This window comes from Humulus lupulus, chromosome 8 (assembly GCF_963169125.1).
Source record: "Humulus lupulus chromosome 8, drHumLupu1.1, whole genome shotgun sequence".
In the NCBI taxonomy this organism is placed as follows: Eukaryota; Viridiplantae; Streptophyta; class Magnoliopsida; order Rosales; family Cannabaceae; genus Humulus; species Humulus lupulus.
Window position 1 is genome coordinate 12,516,865 of NC_084800.1, and position 23,166 is coordinate 12,540,030.

General features: G+C 45.4%; 1 protein-coding gene across 1 annotated transcript; it reads right to left on the minus strand.

Annotated features, from left to right (window-relative positions):
- Window positions 1-18,140: 18,140 nt before the first annotated feature.
- LOC133793493 (GDSL esterase/lipase 1-like) lies at window positions 18,141-20,023 on the minus strand. Its single transcript, XM_062230831.1, has 5 exons — window positions 19,729-20,023; window positions 19,481-19,602; window positions 19,057-19,287; window positions 18,705-18,960; window positions 18,141-18,601 (listed from the first exon to the last, which is right to left on the minus strand). Exons 1-5 carry the CDS (start codon window positions 19,961-19,963, stop codon window positions 18,363-18,365), a joined length of 1,083 nt encoding a protein of 360 aa, XP_062086815.1. The 5' UTR covers window positions 19,964-20,023; the 3' UTR covers window positions 18,141-18,362.
- Between the last annotated feature and the right edge of the window lie 3,143 nt (window positions 20,024-23,166).

The window sequence follows — 23,166 nt, forward strand, 5'->3', positions numbered from 1 at the left end:
TCACTCAAACCAGAGGTAAGAAAACAGTGTATGAATACAATTGCACCCTGTATATGTATATGACATGTGTGGTTTGTTATTGATGCATGTTGGTTGATATATGTGGACATGGATTGCATATTATATGCTAGTGAATGTTGATTACTTGTTTGAGACACTAACTAGTCAGGGACCGACCCTAAAGTCAATGAACATGCATTGAATGGCTCTATAGCATTAATGTTGGACCGATCCTAAAGTCGAAGAATTTATAAGCGCTTGCCTGGTCTAAGACCAGATGTTTATAGCCAGGGCATATGGCCCCGGTGACTGTTTGTCACATGGCTAGGGGACGCTGTCCTTAGTTACGACTCTAGAGTCAGGAGGAAGGTTATGTTGGTGACCAATCACCATGCACCTATCCTGATCAAACTTATGAAAGAACCACTTATCAATTAAGCCCTGGTGACCCTATCGCTACATGGCTAGAGGGAGCTGTATCCACTTTTGTGACTTTTGGCTATTGTCACCTATCTGTTTTGGACTGTTGATCCTGAATGATTATTATGATCATTGTTGATATTATATCATGCTTTATTGTGTTTTCTTGCTGGGGTTTGGCTCATGGGTGCTATGTGGTGCAGGTAAAGGGAAAGAGAAGCTCACCCAACCTTGATTGGAGAGCTTAGGCAGTGTTGTGTACATATTTGGCCGCTTGACCACCACGGTCAGGGAGTTCTCAGAGGGACTAGGGGTTCACCTTATTTTTGCCGCTTAGGTCGGCAGGGATTGTAAATTTGAAACATTAGCGACCATTTTGAATTGTAAACAACTTGTAAACATTTTGAAAGGCTCATGATCAGTTTATTTACTTAATGAAATGTATCATTTCCTTTTTACTGGTTTTTCACCTTAACCCGATAATAACACTTAGATCACGTTTTTAACCAAAGGACTCGGGTAGCGGGTCAAATTTCCGATTCACTGTTCACCGTAACTGTTCTGGGGTAACCAGGGCGTTACAGTGATATCCTGGATTCTTCATGCGGTATCAAATGAAATAGCTGAAAGTATCATGTATATGGAGAGTGCTACTACAATCTGGATGAATCTTGAAGAGCGATTCAATCAGAAGAATGTTCCTTGAGTTTTTGAAGCGATCAGAACCAAGCAGTCTCTTGCACAAGGATCAAGTAGTGTTACTAACTATTTCACTCATCTCAAGTCCCTATGGGATCTCATTCAAGAGTATCGACCACAACCAGCTTGCACTTGTGGTACCATGAAGATCATCCAAGAATATCAAGACGAGGATCGAGTTCTTGAATTCCTGGTTGGTTTGAATGAGTCCTATAATGGAACTCGGTCACAAATTCTGATGCAAGATCCTCTTCCTAATATCAACAGGGCATATGCGTCTGTTATTCAAGAAGAAAGACAGAGGTGCTTAACCAATGCTCCAAGTTCTCTCACTCCTTCTGATGCTGATAAATCCGCATCTGAATCCAATTCTGGACAATTTGCTGGAAGTGTTCAACCATTTCGACCTAAGCTGGTGTGTAATCACTGTGGTATTACTGGTCACACCATGTCCAAGTGTTACAGACTACATGGATATCCTCCAGGACACAAACTGTATGGGAAATTTCCTAACTGAAATGCTCATCCTGCTGGACACAATAACATGAAGCCTTCTGCAGCAACTGTTGAAGTTAATTCAGATGGGAATGAGAATCATAACGGAGATGCTATTAAGGGAGATCAAGACCTGGTTTCAAGTTTATCCTCTGTGCAGTGTCAAAGACTTATGGCATTGTTGTCTCAAAGATCACCAGATGCACCACCCACTTCTTCAAAAGAGCCACCTCTAGTCTCTCATTTTTCTGGTAAGGATCTGCCTATTTCAAGTTCTAATTGGATCATTGATACAGGTGCTACGTACCATGTTTGTTTTGACATTTCCTTATTTCATAATACATATGTTGATAGCTCTATCACTCATGTAAGATTACCCCAAGGTGGTAGTGCCCAAGTAAAAAGTATTGGTACAGTCAATCTTTCACCTCACCTCTCCTTTACTGATGTCCTTTATGTTCCAACTTTTCAGCATAATCTGTTATCTGTGACTGCACAAACAGAATCTGGTGTTTATTCATTTTTCTTTCATTCTAAACATTGTGATATCCAGGACAATTTGAAGAAGCAAATGATTGGGACGGGTGAAAAGATTGGAAAGCTTTATTACCTACTTTCTGATTCTTCAAAAACTGTACCTTTTACTTTTTCTCTTTCTGATTCCAAAACAACCAATGAAATTGTTTGGCACTATAGAATGGGCCATCCTGCTTGTATCAAAAATCATTCATTGAATAAAAATTTACAATTTTACAATGATTCTTCCCCAAACTTTCATTGTTCCGTATGTCACTATGCAAAACAAAAACGCTTACCATTCTGTACGCCCTGGCTTTCCCACGGGCTGTTTAGCAGGACGAGTCTCGGACTAAACATGATTTAGCCCGAGGCTCCCACAGGCCAGAGGCTTTATCTTCAGGACAGGCCCTTTCTAGCTCGAGGGGATGGAGTTTCCTGCTCCCTCTTGTTGCACCAGGAGCTGGGAACAACATCCGGCGACCACTGACGGATCAGCTCGGGTTATGGATTGTTCCGGCAGCGAGCTTCTCAAGAAGCTCTGACCCTATGGGAAGTCAACACGCAAGATAAACGTGCATAATCCTGCCATCACGTGTCCGATATCCCCCTGACTTCTCGGACACGCAGCAGGAACGTGCGTATTCAGACACCCACGGACGGGTTGGGCCGTGCGGCCCATTGTCTCCTTCCATACTGATTAGACCACACTTGTGTGTCAGGTTTAGGAATTAATCATGAATATCACAGACTTGATATGACAAATGGAAAGGTCACGGGATGACCTCCCTACCAATTTCCAGGTGCCTTCTCCTATAAATATGGAGACCTTGGGAATTGATAGGGTTGGAAAAAATAGTCTTGTAAGAACTATATATTTTGTAAACCAATTACCCAGAAAAGATCAATAATATTGACTAGTGGAGTAGAAGGATTTTAACCTCCGAACCACTTAAAAACGTGTTTAAGGTCACCTAGTTCTTTTCACAAAGATTTCATATCTGCGGCGGTTCTACTTTTAAGTACTAATCTCTTTCTCTTCTTCTCTTAATTACCTGTTGCCGAAGAACCGCGTCAACAGTTTGGTGCTTTCATTGAGAGCAAGTCCGATTAGTACTACCACAAACATACAACTATGGTGACCACTCGATCCAAACATGGCAACGAGACAGAACAGCATGATGGGCAGGAGGCCCGCCATGTTGCCCTCCCCGAGGAGCAAGTTCCTGAAGTCCAGCAAAGGCCAGGGAAGCAGCCGGCCGGCCAAGACGACACTGGTAGTTCGGCGCCCCGGCCGCCTAATCCGAATCCATGTTATTATACTGCGGTGGAGATGGAGAATGCTCAGCTGAGGAGCCAGCTAGCAGCAGCTGGTCAGCAAATCCAGGATATTCTGAGTCGACTACCCCCTCTCACAACCAACGGTAACGTTGGAGAGAGGCAAGGCGAGGCTCCTAAGTCTCGCCGGAGTAATCGATCTAGGCATAGCCGTTCGGGTAGACTCCCTGCAGCCAACTCCACCCCTTCATCACGCCATCAAGAGGCGAACTTCAGGGAAATGCCTCAGACCGATCCGCAGCAGTACAGCCGTTCGGTTAGGACATCAACCCCTAGCTCTCAGCCTTCCTCGAGGACGCCCAGAAGAGATAGGGGAAATTCCCAAAGGAGGGCCGAGGAGATCCGGAGACGTCAGCCCGTCCCCGAAGGACGTCCAGTTCCTCGTCCAGATCGCCCAGTGCGAAACCATCAAGCTGGCAGGGCCGAGAGGCCCCCACCAAATTTAGTCCGTCCAGACGGCACTAGGATCGCCTCTCCGGTCAGGCATCCTCCTTCTCCCATCAGATATTCGTCTCCTCAGACCGTCCGAGACATCCCGACCTACGGAAATAGTAGGAGAGACCCACCATCGGCCGGGCCTTCCCGCCGCAGCAGGGCACCGGGAGGAGGAGCAGGTCGGAGCCGCCAAAGACGCACATCGAGCCTGTCCAGCAGGAGTCACTGGACCGGTAGTGCACGGAGTGATCTTTCGGGAGGAGACCTGCGACAGCGACTAAGTTCAGCACAAAGTCACCATAATTCCCATGGAGGCGACCTTCGAGATCGCCTCAACTCTCACAGAGAGGGTCCAGTTAGGGATGGTAGCCAGGCCCGCTCAGTTGGGGTCCGATCCGAAGTACGTAATGGCGGGAATGCCCCAAATGACCTATCTCCAGATAGGAGGGGCAATAACCCGCCTAATATGTACAACGGGTCCGGAGCTGTTGAACAGCCCCGGAATAACCCAGGATCTCAGGACAAAACCCTAGAGCGCTTAACTCAAATGGAGGAGCTGATGAAGAAGCTCCTGTCGGAGAAAGAAAAAGACGAATATGATTCAGGGGATGAGATGGAGCTCTTCGCCCCCAACATAGCAGCAACGGCATACCCTTCTGGTTTTCGTATGCCTCACTTGTCAAAGTTCAACGGGGATGGAGACCCATCTGACCACTTAGGGATGTTCAACACCCTAATGATGGCTCATAACATCGGGCCAGAGCTTCGTTGCTTGATCTTTCCTTCCACCCTAACTGGACCTGCCAGGCAGTGGTTCAAACAAAGTAAAAGGCAGTCAATCAGCTCCTGGAAGACCTTTTCGGCTGACTTCAAGAGGGCATTCCGCGCCTCTCAGGCCGCCAGGGTCCAGGCCGACTCCCTAGCTAACGTGAGACAGCAACCTGGAGAAACGCTAAAAGCCTACTTGAGCAGATTTGCAAATGTCGCTGCTCGAGCCAGAGACGCCGACGACAGCTCCAAACTCATGGCTATGAGGACCGGGATCCTAGTAGGCGGAGATCTGTGGAAGGATATTCAAAGGAGGGGGGTCAGCTCAGTTAGTGAATTCCTTAACAGAGCCCAAGAATGGATAAACTTGGAGGAAGCTGAAGCTTCAGCTGCGGGGACCAGCCAGGCCCTCGAGAAGCCCGCTGGGGCGGGAACAGAGATCGTAGTAGCGACTCCCGACGTCACGCAGAGCAACCAGCCCGGTGGCGGCAAAAGAAAAGGGAGTGGTGAAAACATCCAGCACGGTCAAAAGAAGAATAAGTCCGTGGATAAATTCAAGCCCGTGTTCACAACGTATACCGAGCTCACCCAAACCAGAGAGAATATTTTCCTGGCCAACGCTACGCGAGTCCCCTGGAAAAGACCGGAGCCAATAAAGCACCCTAAGGGAAAGAGAGACGCTTCCAAATTCTGCCGTTTTCATAACGACGTCGGGCACAATACCGACGACTGCAGGCACCTCAAAGATGAAATCGAGACTCTCATCCGAGCAGGTCCGTTGGCGCAATACTCGCGGAACAGGGTCCCGACAGGTCGACCCGCTCCGGAGATCCCAGCCAGTCAACCTGGACCTCGAGTAGATCAGGACGTCCCTCCCCCCGTGGTCGAGGGAGAGATTTCCACCATCTCTGGAGGGCCACACATGGCTGGCACGAGCAGAGGCGCCCAGAAGAGGTACATAAATGAGTTGAAGGCCCACAATGGAGGGGAGTTCGTCCCGGAACAGCGTCAATCAAAACAACAAAGATTAGAGAAACAACCAGTCACTTTCACGGAGGAGGACGCGGGCCATGTCCAATTCCCTCATAACGATCCCTTGGTCGTAGCAGTCCAGCTCGCCAACCGGAGAGTAAGGAGGGTGTTAGTGGACAATGGGAGCTCGGTGAATCTCCTATTCCGTTCCACCTTAGAAAAAATGGGTCTGACCGTCTCCGAGCTAAAGGCAACCTCGATGGTGCTATATGGTTTTTCAGGCGAAGGGTCAGCAGCGATAGGAACGATCGAGCTGGTGATCACCCTAGGCGACGAGTCCCGAACAGTGTCCAAACTGCTCGAATTCGTAGTCATTGACTGCTCCGCTGCCTACAATGCAATTTTGGGCCGACCAACGCTCGTTGCTTTCGAAGCTATCACATCCGTCCGGCACCTCGCCATGAAGTTCCCTACTTCGACAGGGGTCTGCACTATCAAGGGCGATCAGCTCGCTGCCAGGGAATGCTACAGCATTTCCATGAAGGGAAAATCTAAACCCGGGAAGATGGCGATGGCCATTCAGGATGAAGAGGAATCGCAGGGACCCAAGGCGGCCCCTTAGATTGAAAAACCTCGGGTTTCCGAAGACGAAAAGCTCGCCTTAAGCGAGGACATTGACCCCCGAGTAGGCGAGGACAGGTCCGAGCTCCAAGCTATTGAAGATCTCGAGGAGGTAGGCATCGATGAACAAAATCCGTCACGGACGGTGAAGCTCGGAAAGAACCTCTGCGATAGAAGAAAGGCGGATCTGACTGCGTTTCTGAAAAAGAACCTAGACGTATTCGCATGGTTGCACGAGGACATGATAGGGATCAGTCCGAGCGTAATCATGCACACGCTCCAGCTAGACAAAAGCGTCCCTGCAAAGTCTCAAAAGCAGAGGCGTTTAGGGACAACCCGAGCCGAGGCCCTTGAAGAAGAAGTGGCCCGGCTCAAAAAATGTGGCTTTATCCGCGAAGCCAGATTTCCCATTTGGGTTGCCAATCCCGTGTTAGTTCCAAAACCCAATGGCAAGTGGCGGACCTGTATCGACTTTTCTGACCTGAATAAAGCCTGCCCCAAGGATTGCTTTCCGTTGCCGAGGATCGATCAACTGGTGGATGCCACGGCGGGGCACGAGCTCATGTCCTTCATGGACGCGTACTCGGGCTACAATCAGATCGCGATGAATCCAGCAGACCAGGATCATACCAGCTTTATGACCCCGACTAATGTCTATTGTTATAAGGTCATGCCGTTCGGTCTTAAGAATGTCGGGGCTACCTACCAAAGGCTGGTAAATAGAATGTTCGCGGATCAGATCGGGAAAAACATGGAAGTGTACGTCGATGATATGCTTGTCAAGTCAAAGACTGCCACCAACCACGTCGCCGACCTGGAAGAATGTTTTAACATACTGCGAGAATATGGCATGAGGCTCAATCCTCAGAAATGCACTTTCGGTGTCGCATCGGGGAAGTTCTTGGGTTTCATAGTCAATACTCGAGGAATCGAGGCAAATCCCGACAAGATCAGGTCACTGCTCGAGCTTCCATCCCCCAGGTCGCGGAAAGATGTCTAAGGCCTCACAGGAAGGGTGGCAGCACTGAACCGGTTCATTTCCAAATCGACCGACAAGTGCCTGCCTTTCTACAACCTGCTCCGCGGAAACAAGAAGTTCGAATGGACAGTAGAATGCGAGGGCGCATTCCTCGACCTAAAAACGCACCTAGCTGAGCCACATGTGCTATCAAAGCCCAGGGTAGGAGAACCTCTTTTCCTCTACATGGCCGTGACGGAGGACGCAACTAGTGCCGTTCTGGTGCGAGAAGAGGACCAGGCTCAGAAACCGGTTTATTACATCAGCAAGAGACTCCTCGGAGCTGAGTCGAGGTACCCATTGATGGAAAAATTGGCGTTCTACCTAATCACGGCCTCGCGAAAACTCAGGCCATACTTCCAGTCCCACTCTGTACACGTCATGACCGATCAGCCTCTAAGGCAGGTTTTGCAAGAGCCTGAAGCCTCGGGACGCTTGCTAAAGTGGGCGGTCGAACTCAGTCAGTTCGAGATTTTCTATACTCCCCGAACTACCATAAAAATTCAAGCCTTGGCCGACTTCGTGGCAGAATGCGCGGGATTCCGTGAGATCCCATCGGAAGATTCACAGCAGCTCACCTCCTCAGGTTCATCGTGGAGGATCTTCGTTGATGGCTCATCTAACGAGAACGGCTCCTGGGCCGGAATCATTCTGATATCCCCAGAAGGACATAGATTCCATTCGGCGCTGAGGTTCGGGTTCAAGGTGTCCAACAACGAGGCAGAGTACGAGGCCTTGTTAGCCGGACTTAGGATAGCTAGCGAGCTAAAGGCAAGCTCTGTCCAATGCTTCAGCGACTCCCAGCTCGTGGTGAATCAGGTCCTAGGCGGGTATCAGGCGCGGGGTCCCAAGATGGCCTCTTATTTGGCTAAGGTAAAATCTGAATTGTCTACGTTTGGGCAAGGGTCGATCGAGCAGATACCTCGGGAGCAGAACGCCAATGCAGATGCTCTCGCCAAGCTCGCCACCTCGGGGGAGGCAGAAACCCTGGGGTTGGTGCCAATTGAGTTCTTGGACAAACCAAGCATAGACGGAGATCGAGCAGATATTGAGATGATTGACATCAGGCCGACCTGGATGACTCCCATTGTTGAGTACCTCGTCGAGGGCAAGTTACCCGAAGGGCGCAACGACGTACGGCGAGTCCTTTATCAAGCTCCGAGATATACGCTAGTCGAGGGGGTGTTGTACCGACGTGGGCATTCATTACCTCTCCTCCGGTGTGTTCTTCCAGGTGAAGCGAAGGCCATCCTGCAGGAAGTTCATGACGGATTCTGCGGAGATCACACTGGGGGGCAAAGCCTGGCCTTGAAGATCCTTCGGCAGGGTTTTTACTGGCCGACTCTGTCCAAAGACTCGATCTCATATGTAAAAAAGTGCGACAAATGTCAGCGGTTCGCCGCGGTTGCACGAGCACCCCCGACCGAGCTAAAAATGATATCGTCTCCCTGGCCCTTCGCCATTTGGGGCATAGATCTAATAGGCGCCCTGCCCACCGGAAAGGGCGGGGTCCGTTACGCCGTGGTAGCCATTGACTACTTCACAAAGTGGGCCGAAGCAGAGCCGTTGGTGACAATAACATCGAAAAAGGTGCTAGACTTCGTGGTTAAAAGCATCGTTTGTCGATTCGGCCTACCCAAAAAGATCGTTTCCGACAATGGCACTCAATTTGACAGCGACCTGTTCACCGAATTTTGCGAAAAGCACGGAATTGTGAAAAGCTTCTCATCCGTGGCCTATCCCCATGCGAACGGCCAGGTCGAAGCTGTCAATAAAACTCTGAAGGCAAGCCTCAAGAAGAGGCTAGATGAGGCAAAGGGGATCTGGCCAGAACAGCTCCCCCAAGTTCTGTGGGCCTATAGGACCCTCACATCGGACTCCCACAGGTCACACTCCTTTCTCCCTAACCTTTGGAAGTGAAGCGGTCCTCCCCGTGGAGGTGAAGGTCCTGTCGCACAGGGTCCGGTCCTACGAACAAGACAAGAACCACGAGCTCCTATGCCACTCCTTAGACTTGATGGATGAGAGGCGAGAGGATTCACAACTCCAGCTCGCCCATTATCAACAGAAAATCACTCGCTACTTCAACACTAAGGTCAAAAGACGTGCCTTTAGCGTAGGCGATTTGGTCTTGAGGAGAGTTTTCCTGGCCGGGAAAGATCCCAAAGATGGGGTTTTGGGACCAAGCTGGGAAGGACCATACCAGGTCATCGAAGTCATCAAAGAAGGGACGTATAAATTAGCTCGACTTGGTGGAGGGGCGGTCCCGCAGACTTGGAATGCAATCCACCTAAAGAAATATTATCAATAAACATTTGTAAGACCTAGAAGGTCACCTTCCATGTATAAATAAAAATCAAATGTTTCTCGTTATTTGCAAGTGTAATTTTAAAGTAACAACGAAAGGCCATTTCCCAGTTACTTGGGGGGCATATGGTACCTGGATATATCCAGGTCTCCTTAACGACTTAGGTGTTAATTTTTATCTACGGATAAGAGTCATCACAAACTAAGTCCTATCCTGGTCTTAACCGGGTCATAAAACTTAGAAGTTAACAAAAAATTGTTGACCGTGGTTCTTCTTTAAAGAGCCCGGGATACGGATAAAAGTTAACGCGATCTAAGTTTTTTCGAAATAAGTTCCTGGTCTTAACCGGGTCATAAAACTTAGAAGTTAACAAAAATTTGTTGACCGTGGTTCTTCTTTAAAGAGCCCGGGATACGGATAAAAGTTAACGCGATCTAAGTTTTTTCGAAATAAGTTCCTGGTCTTAACCGGGTCATAAAACTTAGAAGTTAACAAAAATTTGTTGACCGTGGTTCTTCTTTAAAGAGCCCGGGATACGGATAAAAGTTAACGCGATCTAAGTTTTTTCAAAATAAGTTCCTGGTCTTAACCAGGTCATAAAACTTAGAAGTTAGCTAAAATTTGTTGACCGTGGTCCTTCTTTAAAGAGCTCGGGATACGGATAAAAGTTAACACGATCTAAGTTTTTTTCAAAATAAGTTCCTGGTCTTAACCAGGTCATAAAACTTAGAAGTTAGCTAAAATTTGTTGACCGTGGTTCTTCTTTAAAGAGCCCGGGATACGGATAAAAGTTAACGCGATCTAAGTTTTTTCAAAATAAGTTCCTGGTCTTAACCAGGTCATAAAACTTAGAAGTTAGCTAAAATTTGTTGACCGTGGTTCTTCTTTAAAGAGCCCGGGATACGGATAAAAGTTAACGCGATCTAAGCTTTTTCAAAATAAGTTCCTGGTCTTAACCAGGTCGGAAAACTTAGAAGTTAGCTAAAATTTGTTGAACGCGGATCTTCTTTAGAGAGCCCGGGACACAAATAATGTTAACATGAACTAAGTCATAAAAATAAAAAGATAAATTGTGACCAAATGCATACAAGTATATATATAAAACTGGCTGAGCAAAATGTCTCGAGGCGGAAACGCCCCACACAAAAAGAGAATTACAATAAAAAAAATGCTCAAAGTGCGTAAACGAGGAGCATCCTAAGCCCCATCAGCTGGCCCTTTGGAGGTCGCGGTCTCGCCCTGTTCCGCCGCAGCAGAAGCCTCTCCAGTCTCCGAAGGAGGAGCCTCCTTATTCAGGCGGGCTTGAAGCCGCGGAAACAGGAATGCCCAGAGGTCCGGCGGCATGAAGGAGAAGTCCGCGTCCGGATTGTGGGACCAGCAGTGATAGAATAGGTCCTGTAAGGACTGCTCCGACAGGACCCGCTCGTCTTTCAGGGCGGCCTGGGAGGTCTGGACTTCGGCCTTCGCCACCTCAAGGTCTGCCCGCGATGCGGCCAGGGAGTTTTTAAGCTCTAGGTTCTCGGAGCGAAGCTTCTCTAGCTCGGATGCGGCCAGGGAGCGTTTAAGCTCTTGGTTCTCCGAGCGGACCTTCTCTAGCTCGGCTTTGGAGGCCGCCAGGGCGTCTCTCGCCTCCTGAGACTCCTGGAGGGCAGTCTGGCGATCTGCTTCCAAACCCTCGAGTTGGGCCTTGGTCCTAACGATACCTCTATAGGCGGCAGCCATGCCCTGCAAGAAAAGAATGATAAATTGGCAAACTGGAAGGAGAAAGGCGGCGTGTGAGTGTCAAAGCCTTAGAGGAAGGGGGCACTTTACCGTTAAAGTCATGTCCATAGCAGATTCTATAACTCGGACCGGGCTCGTTGTTTCGATGGCCCGGAGCTCCTTCTCCCTGATATTGTAATAGTGGCTGACGGCGTAGCTGGCCGACTCGTACACCGTACCCCGGAATGCTTCGGGCATCTTCTCCAGAGCCCGGGGGTCGACCGGGATACGCACGTCCGGGGCTGCCGCGGCCAGATTCCCGACCTCTATTACCCCGTCCTGGGCGGCCAGTGGAGATCGTTGGGGTGGCGGATGCATGAGTCCTGTCCTGGCGACAGGGAGGTTCGCCCCCGCGACCTGGGATGGCGGGTCTCTCTCCTTCTCCGTAGCTGGGGATTTGGTGGAGACCCCGGTCGAGCTCTTGGACTCGCGAAGCCTCTTTAACCTCGGCCCCGCTGGGGGATTCCCACCGAACACAACGCCCCGCAGACTATTCCCGGGCTGAGACATCTCTTCTGCCAAAGAGCAAAAAACACGGTTATTAGCAATCATACAGAAATAAAGGCAATAAGAAAGCAAATACTAAGGGAGCCCTACCCCCCGAGCTGGAAGAGCCTAGGACGATTATCTCACGAACTGGCGAAGGTTCTAGGTCCGGTTCTGAATCGGGGCTGGACTCTTCTACGTACTGCCTAATCCCCGGAGCGTAGACGCCCCTCTGGAGCGCAGGCCACGTGTGTAAATTGGTCCCGTACTCCTCAAAAATGGCCGACCTAAAGGCTAGGGTATTATCTACTACTACGGTACCCTTGGGCCGACTCTCTTGGTTGTCCAGCACGAGCTGGTCAACGCAGTGGAGCAGAAGCGTGTCCAGGTTCGGATTCCTTGGGTGACGATGGACGAGCTGCCTAGGGTTGAACCTAACCAGCCGGGGGTCTGCAGTGGCCCTATCTACGTTCTTAAATAAGTAAGAGTTACCTTGACCGGAAGGACCCGCGGCTGCTCCGGATTGGGCCCTCTCCTCGCTCATCCCCTGGGCGACCTCCAAGCTCCTCTTCCTGTTCCTCACCAGAGGAACTTCCTCACCTTCTTCCTCGCCTTCGTCATCTGCGACCTCCTCCGCGACGATCGGCCTGTTGTCGCGGGCTGGGGGAGGACCCCGGGGCCTTTTCAAATTCAAAGTCTGATTTGGGAAAATCAGCTTGCAGAATACCATCGCCTCATCCGTCACGAGCACGCGGTAGTCTTTCTCACTGGGGGGCAGGTTCGCCAGTGTATCGTATTGACCCCCGAGGGTCACGGACTTTTCGGTCCTCGAGTAGATGGCTGCAAGGTTGGTTGAAATCAGAATTGGAATAAGGGACGAGCTAAAATAAGATAACCGTTAAAAGGCGAGCTAAATGGAGGATTACTTACGAGGGCGATTGAAATAATGATGATCGCAATTTCGGAACCCAGTAGACATAAAAAACTGGTCTTTGAAGTCGTTTGGATGGCTCGGCAGCTCGATCACTGCTGCTGTGTTAGGGAAGCGGGTTAAGTAATAGAACCCGTCGCCTCGCCCCCGCTGGTCCGGGCTGGCTTTGAGGCAGAAGAAATATAGGATATCAGCAGGAGTGGGGACCTCCCACTCATGCTTTTGGAACAAATACCTCAGTCCCGCCAGCAGACGGTATGAATTGGGGGGGAGCTGAAATGGGGCCAACCCCACATAGTTCAGAAAATCAGCAAAATACTGATCCAGGGGGAGGAAGGCCCCTGCCTTGAAGTGTTCCCCGCTCCAGGCCGCGAACGACTCGTCGAGCGGCGTGCAGCTCCTCTCCCCATCCGCAGCAGGTCGGGCGATCACGGAGGTCTTCCCCAGAGGAATGTTGTGGTTAAGGAAGATTTTGGTGATCTTTGCCTGGCTGGTTATCTTCGAGACGATTCTCTCCGCCTCGAAAAACGCATCAGGAGCCACCTCGGCCTGCTTCTCCACCGCCAGCCCAAAGTGAGGAATTGGCGAGCTGGTCACCACCGCCTTTCCTTTATCCTTCTGGGAGGCCGAACTTCCCACATTCTTCTGTGGCAGATTTCTCTTTGGAGCCATCTGGTCGCCTATCGAACAAAAGAAAACACTTTAGAAAAGGCGACCCAAGCAGGAGAGTGAAGCAAGTATTATGTACACGAGCTGGGGTAAGCCCAGCCCGTGGAGAGTGGTGCCACGCGTTCCAAGGAACACGCGCCTATGCCCTCAACAGATCCCAGATTACTCGGAATTCATGTGTCAGATGGCTCAGAGTAAAAAAAATTGCCTTGGGGGGAAAGTTTCAACAGGCAAGGCATGGCAAAACCGCTTTTAAGGCGTATTCCCTAAGCTACCCGGTTTTTGCACCCAAAATTCCTAAGGATCCTACCCAGAAATTGTTCCTAAGAGAGAATCATGGAACCCATGTTCTAAGGCGATGTCCCATGGCAAGCGTGCCCTAATCTAAGAAGGGCCATCACCCTCCATATCCGCGCGACCCAGAAAACCTCTGCATGTGGCTACAGTAAAAAAAATTTACCTAGGCTACAGTGGCATGCTTTCAAAAATAAACAGGGACAGAAGACTTACAGTATAGGGTTGGATGGTGAGCGAGGTTGCTGCGCTGGTAGGAGCTTCATTGGCACAGTAGTCTCCAAGGCCTTGAAGGAACTCGCACGCTTAAGCTTCGTGAACGGAGAAGATGAGAGCAATGGAAATGAGGGTTTTGTTCTTCGGAAGGTCAGAGAGAAAAGAAGGAAATTTGAGAGGTTCTGAATGGTAAGGTGGCCCGTGCGTGGGATGACCACCCCCTTTTTATACAAGGGAGGATCACGTGTAAAAGGCTCCTGGGAGACCCTCCACTCGAAATGTGAAACGACGGCTGGACAGTAGGCTAGGCCATTTAATGCGGTTCTCGTAGAGTGTACCGTCGCCACCCACGGCGTTCCACGTATCAGACGCATGCGAAAAGCATGGAATGCGAAGGGTTGTGGGAGAAGTCTAAAAGCCCCTACTGTGGTCTCCCATATCTGACGTCATGGACCACGAGCAGGAGCTTGGGGGGCAGATGTACGCCCTGGCTTTCCCACGGGCTGTTTAGCAGGACGAGTCTCGGACTAAACATGATTTAGCCCGAGGCTCCCACAGGCCAGAGGCTTTATCTTCAGGACGGGCCCTTTCTAGCTCGAGGGGATGGAGTTTCCTGCTCCCTCTTGTTGCACCAGGAGCTGGGAACAACATCCGGCGACCACTGACGGATCAGCTCGGGTTATGGATTGTTCCGGCAGCGAGCTTCTCAGGAAGCTCTGACCCTATGGGAAGTCAACACGCAAGATAAACGTGCATAATCCTGCCATCACGTGTCCGATATCCCCCTGACTTCTCGGACACGCAGCAGGAACGTGCGTATTCAGACACCCACGGACGGGTTGGGCCGTGCGGCCCATTGTCTCCTTCCATACTGATTAGACCACACTTGTGTTTCAGGTTTAGGAATTAATCATGAATATCACAGACTTGATATGACAAATGGAAAGGTCACGGGATGACCTCCCTACCAATTTCCAGGTGCCTTCTCCTATAAATATGGAGACCCTGGGAATTGATAGGGTTGGAAAAAATAGTCTTGTAAGAACTATATATTTTGTAAACCAATTACCCAGAAAAGATCAATAATATTGACTAGTGGAGTAGAAGGATTTTAACCTCCGAACCACTTAAAAACGTGTTTAAGGTCACCTAGTTCTTTTCACAAAGATTTCATATCTGCGGCGGTTCTACTTTTAAGTACTAATCTCTTTCTCTTCTTCTCTTAATTACCTGTTGCCGAAGAACCGCATCAACACATTCATATCTCATCACAACATTGCTGCTCATTCTTTTGATCTCATTCATATTGATATATGGGGGCCTTTTAACACTCTTACTCTTGCTGGTTATAAATATTTTATCACCATAGTTGATGATCATTCTAGATACACTTGGGTTTATTTCATCAAAACCAAATCTGAGGCACAAACAACTATTCCTAAGTTTTTACAGCTTATCAAAACTCAATATGGTGTTCCAATTAAAGGGGTTAGGTCAGATAATGCCAAAGAATTACAATTTCCTGATCTGTTTAGTTCCTTAGGCATTATACATTATCATTCCTGTGTCCAAAGGCCACAACAGAATTCAGTTGTAGAACGAAAACATCAACACTTACTCAATGTTGCTAGGGCCCTGCTTTTTCAATCCTACATACCTCTAGCTTATTGGGATGAGTGTGTTAGCACTGTTGCTTACCTAATCAATAGAAACCCAACACCTAATCTAAAACTTCAGACACCTTTTGAGATTCTAAAATCCAAAGTGCCTGCTTATGATCATTTGAAAGCTTTTGGGTGCCTTGCTTATGCTTCCACATTACTCACCTCTAGGTCTAAGTTTTCACCAAGAGCAGCTCCTTGTGTTTTCCTGGGTTACCCCACTGGAATGAAAGCCTACAAGCTTTTAGATCTCAATACAAACAAACTTTTTTATTCCAGGGATGTTATCTTCCATGAGACTATATTTCCCTTTGTTACTTCTGCCACATTACCTCCTGAGCATCAAATTTTTTTCTCTTTGCCTGATTCATCTTTTCATGCTTCAGATTCTTCTCTTCATTTTTCCTTTAACCATGACATCAACTCAGATTTTTCTCAACATTCAGCTAGACCTGTTAGACATACTGCCAAACCCTCATATTTGAATGATTATCACTGTTTTTTATCCACTAATAATCTCTCTGTGCTTCTCAGGACAACATGCCAGTCACTACACATCCTTTATACCAGGTGCTTGATTATTCCAAGCTTTCTCCAAAGTTTCGAGCTATGGTTATTTCCATTTCTAGCCTCCAAGAACCTACCTGTTTTCAATAGGCCCAAGGTGTTCCTGTCTGGGATAATGCTATGAATTCATAAATAGAGGCTCTTGAAAACAATCAGACCTGGGATGTTGTTTCTCTTCCACCAGACCAACATGTTATTGGGTGCAAGTGGGTCTATAAAATCAAGTATCATGTAGATGGTTTTGTAGAAAGACACAAAGCCCGGCTTGTTGCCAAAGGCTACAGTAAAAAAGAAGGGGTCGACTACTCAGATACTTTTGCACCAGTTGCTAAGCTTGTTACAGTCAAGTTAGTTTTGGCCTTGGCAACGATTTATGGCTGGTCTTTGCATCAACTCGATGTTAATAACACATTTCTTCATGGAGATCTTCATGAAGATGTGTATATGACTCTACCTCCAGGGTATAGTCCTAAGGGGGAGACGCCATTACCACATAATGCAGTATGCAAACTCAAGAAATTCCTCTTGGGTTAAAGCAAGCTTCCAGGCAGTGGTTTGAAATTTTTTCCACTGCCCTGTTAGAAGAAGGATTCTCTCATTCTGCCACTGATCACTCCATGTTCATAAGACATTCTTCAACCAGTTTTATCATCTTACTTGTTTATGTTGATGATGTTATACTAGTGAGCAACAACATCACAGAACTAGAGGACCTGAAAACCAGATTACATAACAAGTTTAAGCTCAAAAATCTTGGAGATTTAAAGTACTTTCTTGGTTTAGAAGTGGCAAGGTCTAACAAAGGAATTTTTGTGTCTCAAAGAGCTTATGCTCTTCAGTTACTTGAGGACCTTGGTTACCTTGGATGCAAACCAGTTAGTACACCTATGGAGCCAAATCTAAAGTTGTCACAGGATGAAAATGACAAGCTTGTTGATCCTACACTGTACAGAAAGATGATTGGTAAGCTACAATACCTCACAATTACAAGGCCTGACATAGCATACTCAGTTAATAGACTGAGTCAATTTCTAGCTATGCCTAAATCCAAACACTTTCAAGTTGCCCAAAGAGTTCTTCAATATGTAAAGTCCACTCCTGGACAAGGAATTTTTCTTCCTGCTGCATCGAAGATTCAACTAAGGGCCTATACAGATGCAGATTGGGCTGCTTGTGTAGACACTAGAAGATCTACAACTGGGTTTTGTATATTTCTTGGTAGTTCAATCATATCTTGGAAGAGTAAGAAGCAACAAACGGTTTCTAGATCCTCTGCTGAAGCAGAATACAGGGCAATGGCAAATACCACTAGTGAACTTGTTTGGTTGTTTTCTTTACTTAAGGAATTAATGATTGAACACAAAGGGCCAGCCATAATGTACTGTGACAACAAAGCTGCTCAACATATAGCAGCCAATCCTGATTTTCATGAAAGGACAAAACACATTGAAATAGATTGTCATTTAGTTAGAGAAAAGGTACAGCAAGGAGTTATAAAAATTGCTCATGTTTTTACAAAAGAACAACTTGCAGACATTCTAACAAAGGCTCTATTTCCTAATCAATTCAGGGCACTCAAAGACAAGATTGGATTGGTAAACATATACCATCCATCTTGAGGGGGAGTATCAAGAATAGACAGAGTTAGTTGGGAAGTTTGTCAAGCTGTTAGTGAGTCAGTTAGAGTTAGTTAGTGTCAGGTTGTATCTTGCTATACATAGATGCTATATAAAGCTCTCTTTATTCTGTAATTCATTTTTTTGATGATCAATACACAGAGAATTTCATCCTTTCTTCTCTCTTTTTCTTTCTGCATTGTTTAGCTAAAACTAACAGCTTATGTATATGGCATAAATTTATTAATTTTCAAATAAAGAATGAATATATATAGTATAATAACTAGTTCGTTTGACTTAGTTGGTTTGACCAGATTCCCTCTAGACATGTACTCGATATTTATGAAAATGAGTTCGTATTGATTGAGCTCCACAGGAATATTTTAACTTTTTCATGTCAACAAAACTTAGAACATAACATGAACATGATTGAATATGAGAAGGACAGATAGGTAAAAGTAACATTTCAAGGTCTTTAACAATACATAATGAATTTTTTTTTTTACAGAATACATAAAAACACGACTAAACAACGACACATATTGAAATTAATAGAAGGTCTCCATGCATTTTACTTGGACTTAAATAATGCTTTGAGATTGTAAGTCCCTGAGAAACCAGGCTTTCCACTCCATGCTTCTGTGGCAAATTGCCCGTTGACCTTTTCTGTAGGATGAGCAAAGTCAAAGAAGACATAGTCTGTGACATTTTCACATAGCTCATACTCTTTTTCTCCTCTCCTACCTCCACAGCTCGCATGTCCTCTGTACGGACCACTTCCACAACATGCCACCTTCCCTTCTTTAAAGCCTTAATTTAGTATTGCACAAGAGAACAACAAAGTTAGATATGTATATATAAGCATGGAAGAAATTAGCTATTTAAGAAAAAAAAACTCAATGCATATATATACCATATTTTGAGGGGTGATTTATCCTTTCTTCTGCAAATGAGTAAAAGTCAACAAGTGAGTATTTGAACCCTTTGAGCTTTGTGTATAACTCTTTTAGTAGCATGGAGAGTTGTCTGTTATGTAATTTCACAAAGGGTGTGAGTTTTTCAAAGCAGGCGCCACTATGCCCCCCTTCAAGCACTCTACCGGATGGTGAACACCCTAGACGACCCAAGCTTAGAAACCCAAATTTCCTTCCTCCAATTTTGTAAATTTCCTGATAAACTCACATAATTTCGAATATAATGAATGAAAAAGAAAATTATAATAATATTTGAAAGCACGTATATATATAAGAAGGTTTTGAAAGTACCTGAATAACTTCAGTTATGTTGCCTATAACCATTCCCACATACTGTTCGGTGGTGTAGGAGTCAAGGATGGTGGTGTTAGTATCGAAAGGGAATGAGTAATCGTTGCTCCCAACACTGAAGATGTAAACTGCTTTTGAAAGCAGAATCTTGGCATCTGCATACCCCATTTGTTGCTTCAGCTGATTGCTAACGTTCTTGAAATAATCAAGTTGAGTTTTGAGATCTATTGCCTGAAACAAGCATCACAATACCCTTGTTGATTATCTGTAGTATTATCAAATTCTCCCTGTGATTATATAAAATATACTAATTAATAAGATGAAATTACTTACACACGTAGACCAATGATCTTAATCACTATAAGAAGTGTTAAGCTAATTAATTAAACATCTCTAAAAACAAAAAAGTCTCATATACACGTACAATTCCTTGTCTAGTTTCAGTTAGAGCACCAGATCCCGCTGATGCAAAGTTCACCCCATATTTAAAGTTATGATTTCCTGGGTACAAATAAGGGGGAATGAACGGCAGCTTAGCATACTCAGCTGCATACAATACAAATCACACATATATATATATGTTAACAATTGTTAGTTAATTATAATTTGAAATTTATATAACTAAAAAATACACATTCATAAACTGAAATAAACTATATACTTTTATCTTACCAATAAAATCGGGAATAATTCGGCCATCACAAAATCTACCAGATGGGTACTTAAAGAAGGTTTCACCGTATGGATAATAATTGGCCTGACCTGAAGTGTTGATATAGTTATTATTTCCAGCATCAAATAGTGAATCGCCGAAGACAAACAAGCTGGCAATTACATCTTTTGATGGCTGGGGATAATGACGGTAACATTCTGTTGGAATTACTAAGCTGCATATACAGTAAAACATAACTAGAACAGTAATGACAAAGCTTGATTTCTCATGAGGACTTCTTTCAACTAATTTAGATTTTATCTACGTTTTGGGAGCATTATATAGAGTTACTCATGTCCAAAAAAAAACTAATAAAATATATATTTTTATAAATAATAAAAAATTGTTTAATAAAAGACAATAAAATGATCGGATACGAAAACATTCAATGTTTCTAAAGCATATGAACTTTCACCGAAAGCTCATCATATGAACTTTCCAACTTTTGGAGGTTGACTTAAGATTAAAAAAACAAAAAGTATAGACTACACTGAGTGCCTAATAATCCAAGTTCACCAGTATGTATAAATTAATATAATCATATTAACATGATCACATACATAATTAAGCTCTGTTCATGTGATTCTTCATTTTCCTCTCAACATCTAGATAGCACGTCAAAAAATAATACACAAACATTGTCAACATTCACCAAAAGTCATCTCATATATATTCCCGATCAAAAATAATAATTAAAAAAATCACCATTCAATATTTCCCTATGAAAAATATTAAAACGGTCTATGGGTCAACATTAGTTAATAAATAAAAGAAATTGAAGCGTTAACGTGTACTCAAGAGAGCCACCTGCAGTACACAAAATAGACAAATAAAATGAGGGGTATTAGACACACTGTATATGATGAGCTTGACAACACGTGATCATTTAGTGTAAATCTGTTTTATAACAGAATTCTGTTTCATAGCTGTCTTAACAGCTTTTGTAACCATTTCTTTGTAACAAATTCTTTACACTATCAATATATATATCAAGAGTCTCACTGTGTTGACTTTGAGCTCTTCATTTTTCACAAGTCTCTTCTCTACGTTTTGGTTTCTTTTCTCTAGTTTTTCCAAACCTTTACATGGTATCAGAGTTCTTCTTGCCATGGCCGAAGAAGGTTCTCAATCCGTGCAGTCAACTTCTCCTAATCCTCGCAACAATGCACCACCGCCGCCTCCAGCACCACCTCCAGCACCGATCGTTGCTCCAGCTCCAGTAATCGATCCTGCTAATCTTCCTAACAACAATCTTCTTCCGCTGAATCTCCGGTTAGATCGCACAAATTATTCCTACTGGCGAGCTCTTGTGCTAGCAGCTGTCCGTGCTTATAGTCTCGATGGCTATGTTCTTGGCACCATTCCCTCTCCATCTCCATTTCTTGCAGGTAATGTTCCCAACCCTGCTTATCTTCAATGGCTTCGCTTCGACCAGTTTCTAATGCACTGGTTAATGAACTCTGTTTCTGAGGCAATGCTTGGACATATCATTCACTGTCGTTCATCTGCTGAGATCTGGAATCTTCTTGCTCAACTCTTTGCAACGAAGTCTAAGGCTCGGATTCTGCAAGTCAAAGGTCTTCTTCAAGCAACCAAGAAAGGATCCACCTCCATTGATGATTACATTTTAAAGATGAAGCACTATGTCGATGCCCTTACTGAAGCAGGGGAACCACTATCTGACGACAGCCTTTGTCTCTACATCTTGGGAGGTCTTGGCCCCGAATATGAAGCTACTATTGTTAACCTCACCAATCGATATGAGAATCTCACTCTCCAAGAACTTCGATTCAGCCTGCACAACCAAGAAATGTGAATTACTCAACAGACTAGCACTGCCTTTGAAAATGTTCAAGCAAATCTTGCCAGTATGAATTTTCATGGTGCCTATAGAAGTTCAGGACGTGGTGGCAGTCGTACACCAAACCGTGGTGGCAGATACAACTTTGGAGGTCGTGGAGGACGAGGCAACCGGCCTGTTTGCCAACTTTGTGGGCGTACTGGTCATACTGTTCACAAGTGCTATCATCGGTTTGATATCACCTTCAATGGTACTCAACCTACCTCTGATTCTTCCTCCACTCCCCATGGATCTGAATCCCCTCAGGCTTACATCACTGAATCGCCTCTTGCTGATGACTCTCCTGGATCATGGTTCTTGGACAGTGGAGCCACACATCACATGACCATTGATGCTCACAATCTCAACACCAAAGCAGATTACAAAGGCAAAGCTAAAGTCATTGTTGGTAATGGTAACTCTATGCCTATACTTCACATAGGGTCTAATTCAGTTAATACTAGCATTTCAAATCATTCTTTAGTCTTAAAAGATATACTTCATGTTCCTACCATTACCAAGAATTTACTTAGCATTTCTCAATTCACTAAAGATAATAATGTTGTACTTGAATTTGACTCGATTTGCTGTCTTATAAAGGACAAGAGCACGAGGCATGTACTTCTTCGGGGTTCCCTCAGTGATGGCCTGTACAAGCTTCAAATGCCCACCCCAAATTCCAGTTCTGTTTCCAGTTGTAACTCCAACCGTTTATCTTGTATTCCTACTGCTTTCAACTGTACAACCTCAAGTAATCCTGTACATAATAAGTCTAAGATAGCTTCTGTTTGGCACTGCCGCCTTGGTCACCCATCTAAGTCTGTCTTAGCCAAAGTTTTATCAGTTGTCTCTCCAAATGTAAGCACCAACATTGTTGGCTTCTGTAATGCTTGTCAAATGGGCAAGCTTCATGAATTCAGCTTTAAAAGCTCACGTAATAAACCTTTTGCACCATTTGAGTTGGTCTATTCTGATGTATGGGGTCCTTCTTTTTACCCATCTCCAGATGGTTACAAATACTATCTTAGTTTTGTTGATGATTTTACTCGGTTTGTTTGGATTTTTCCTATGCATACTAAGTCTGAAGTCCAACATATTTTTAGACAATTTCTTGCTTATGTTGACAGAAACTTTCAGTCAAAAATCAAGTCGATTCAAACAAATCTTGGTCTAGAGTATCAACCTTTATATAATCTGTTCAAAGATCTAGGAATTACCAGAAAAAACTCTTGCCCTCATACACATCAACAACAAGGTCGTGTCGAAAGAAAACACAGGCATGTTGTTGATCTTGGTTTAACACTCCTTGCTCAGGCAGAAATGCCTCTAAAATTTTGGTGGGAAGCTTATCTTTCTGCAGCTTACTTGATTAATAGACTTCCCACTCCTACTTTGAATTTTGTTTCTCCATTTGAAAAGTTATTCCACCTCAAACCTGACTATAACCTTCTCAAAGTTTTCGGGTGTTCCTGCTTTCCTCTTCTTAGACCTTACCAGCCTCATAAGGTTAGTTTCAGGTCATCCAAATGTCTCTTTCTAGGTTATAGTCTTACTCATC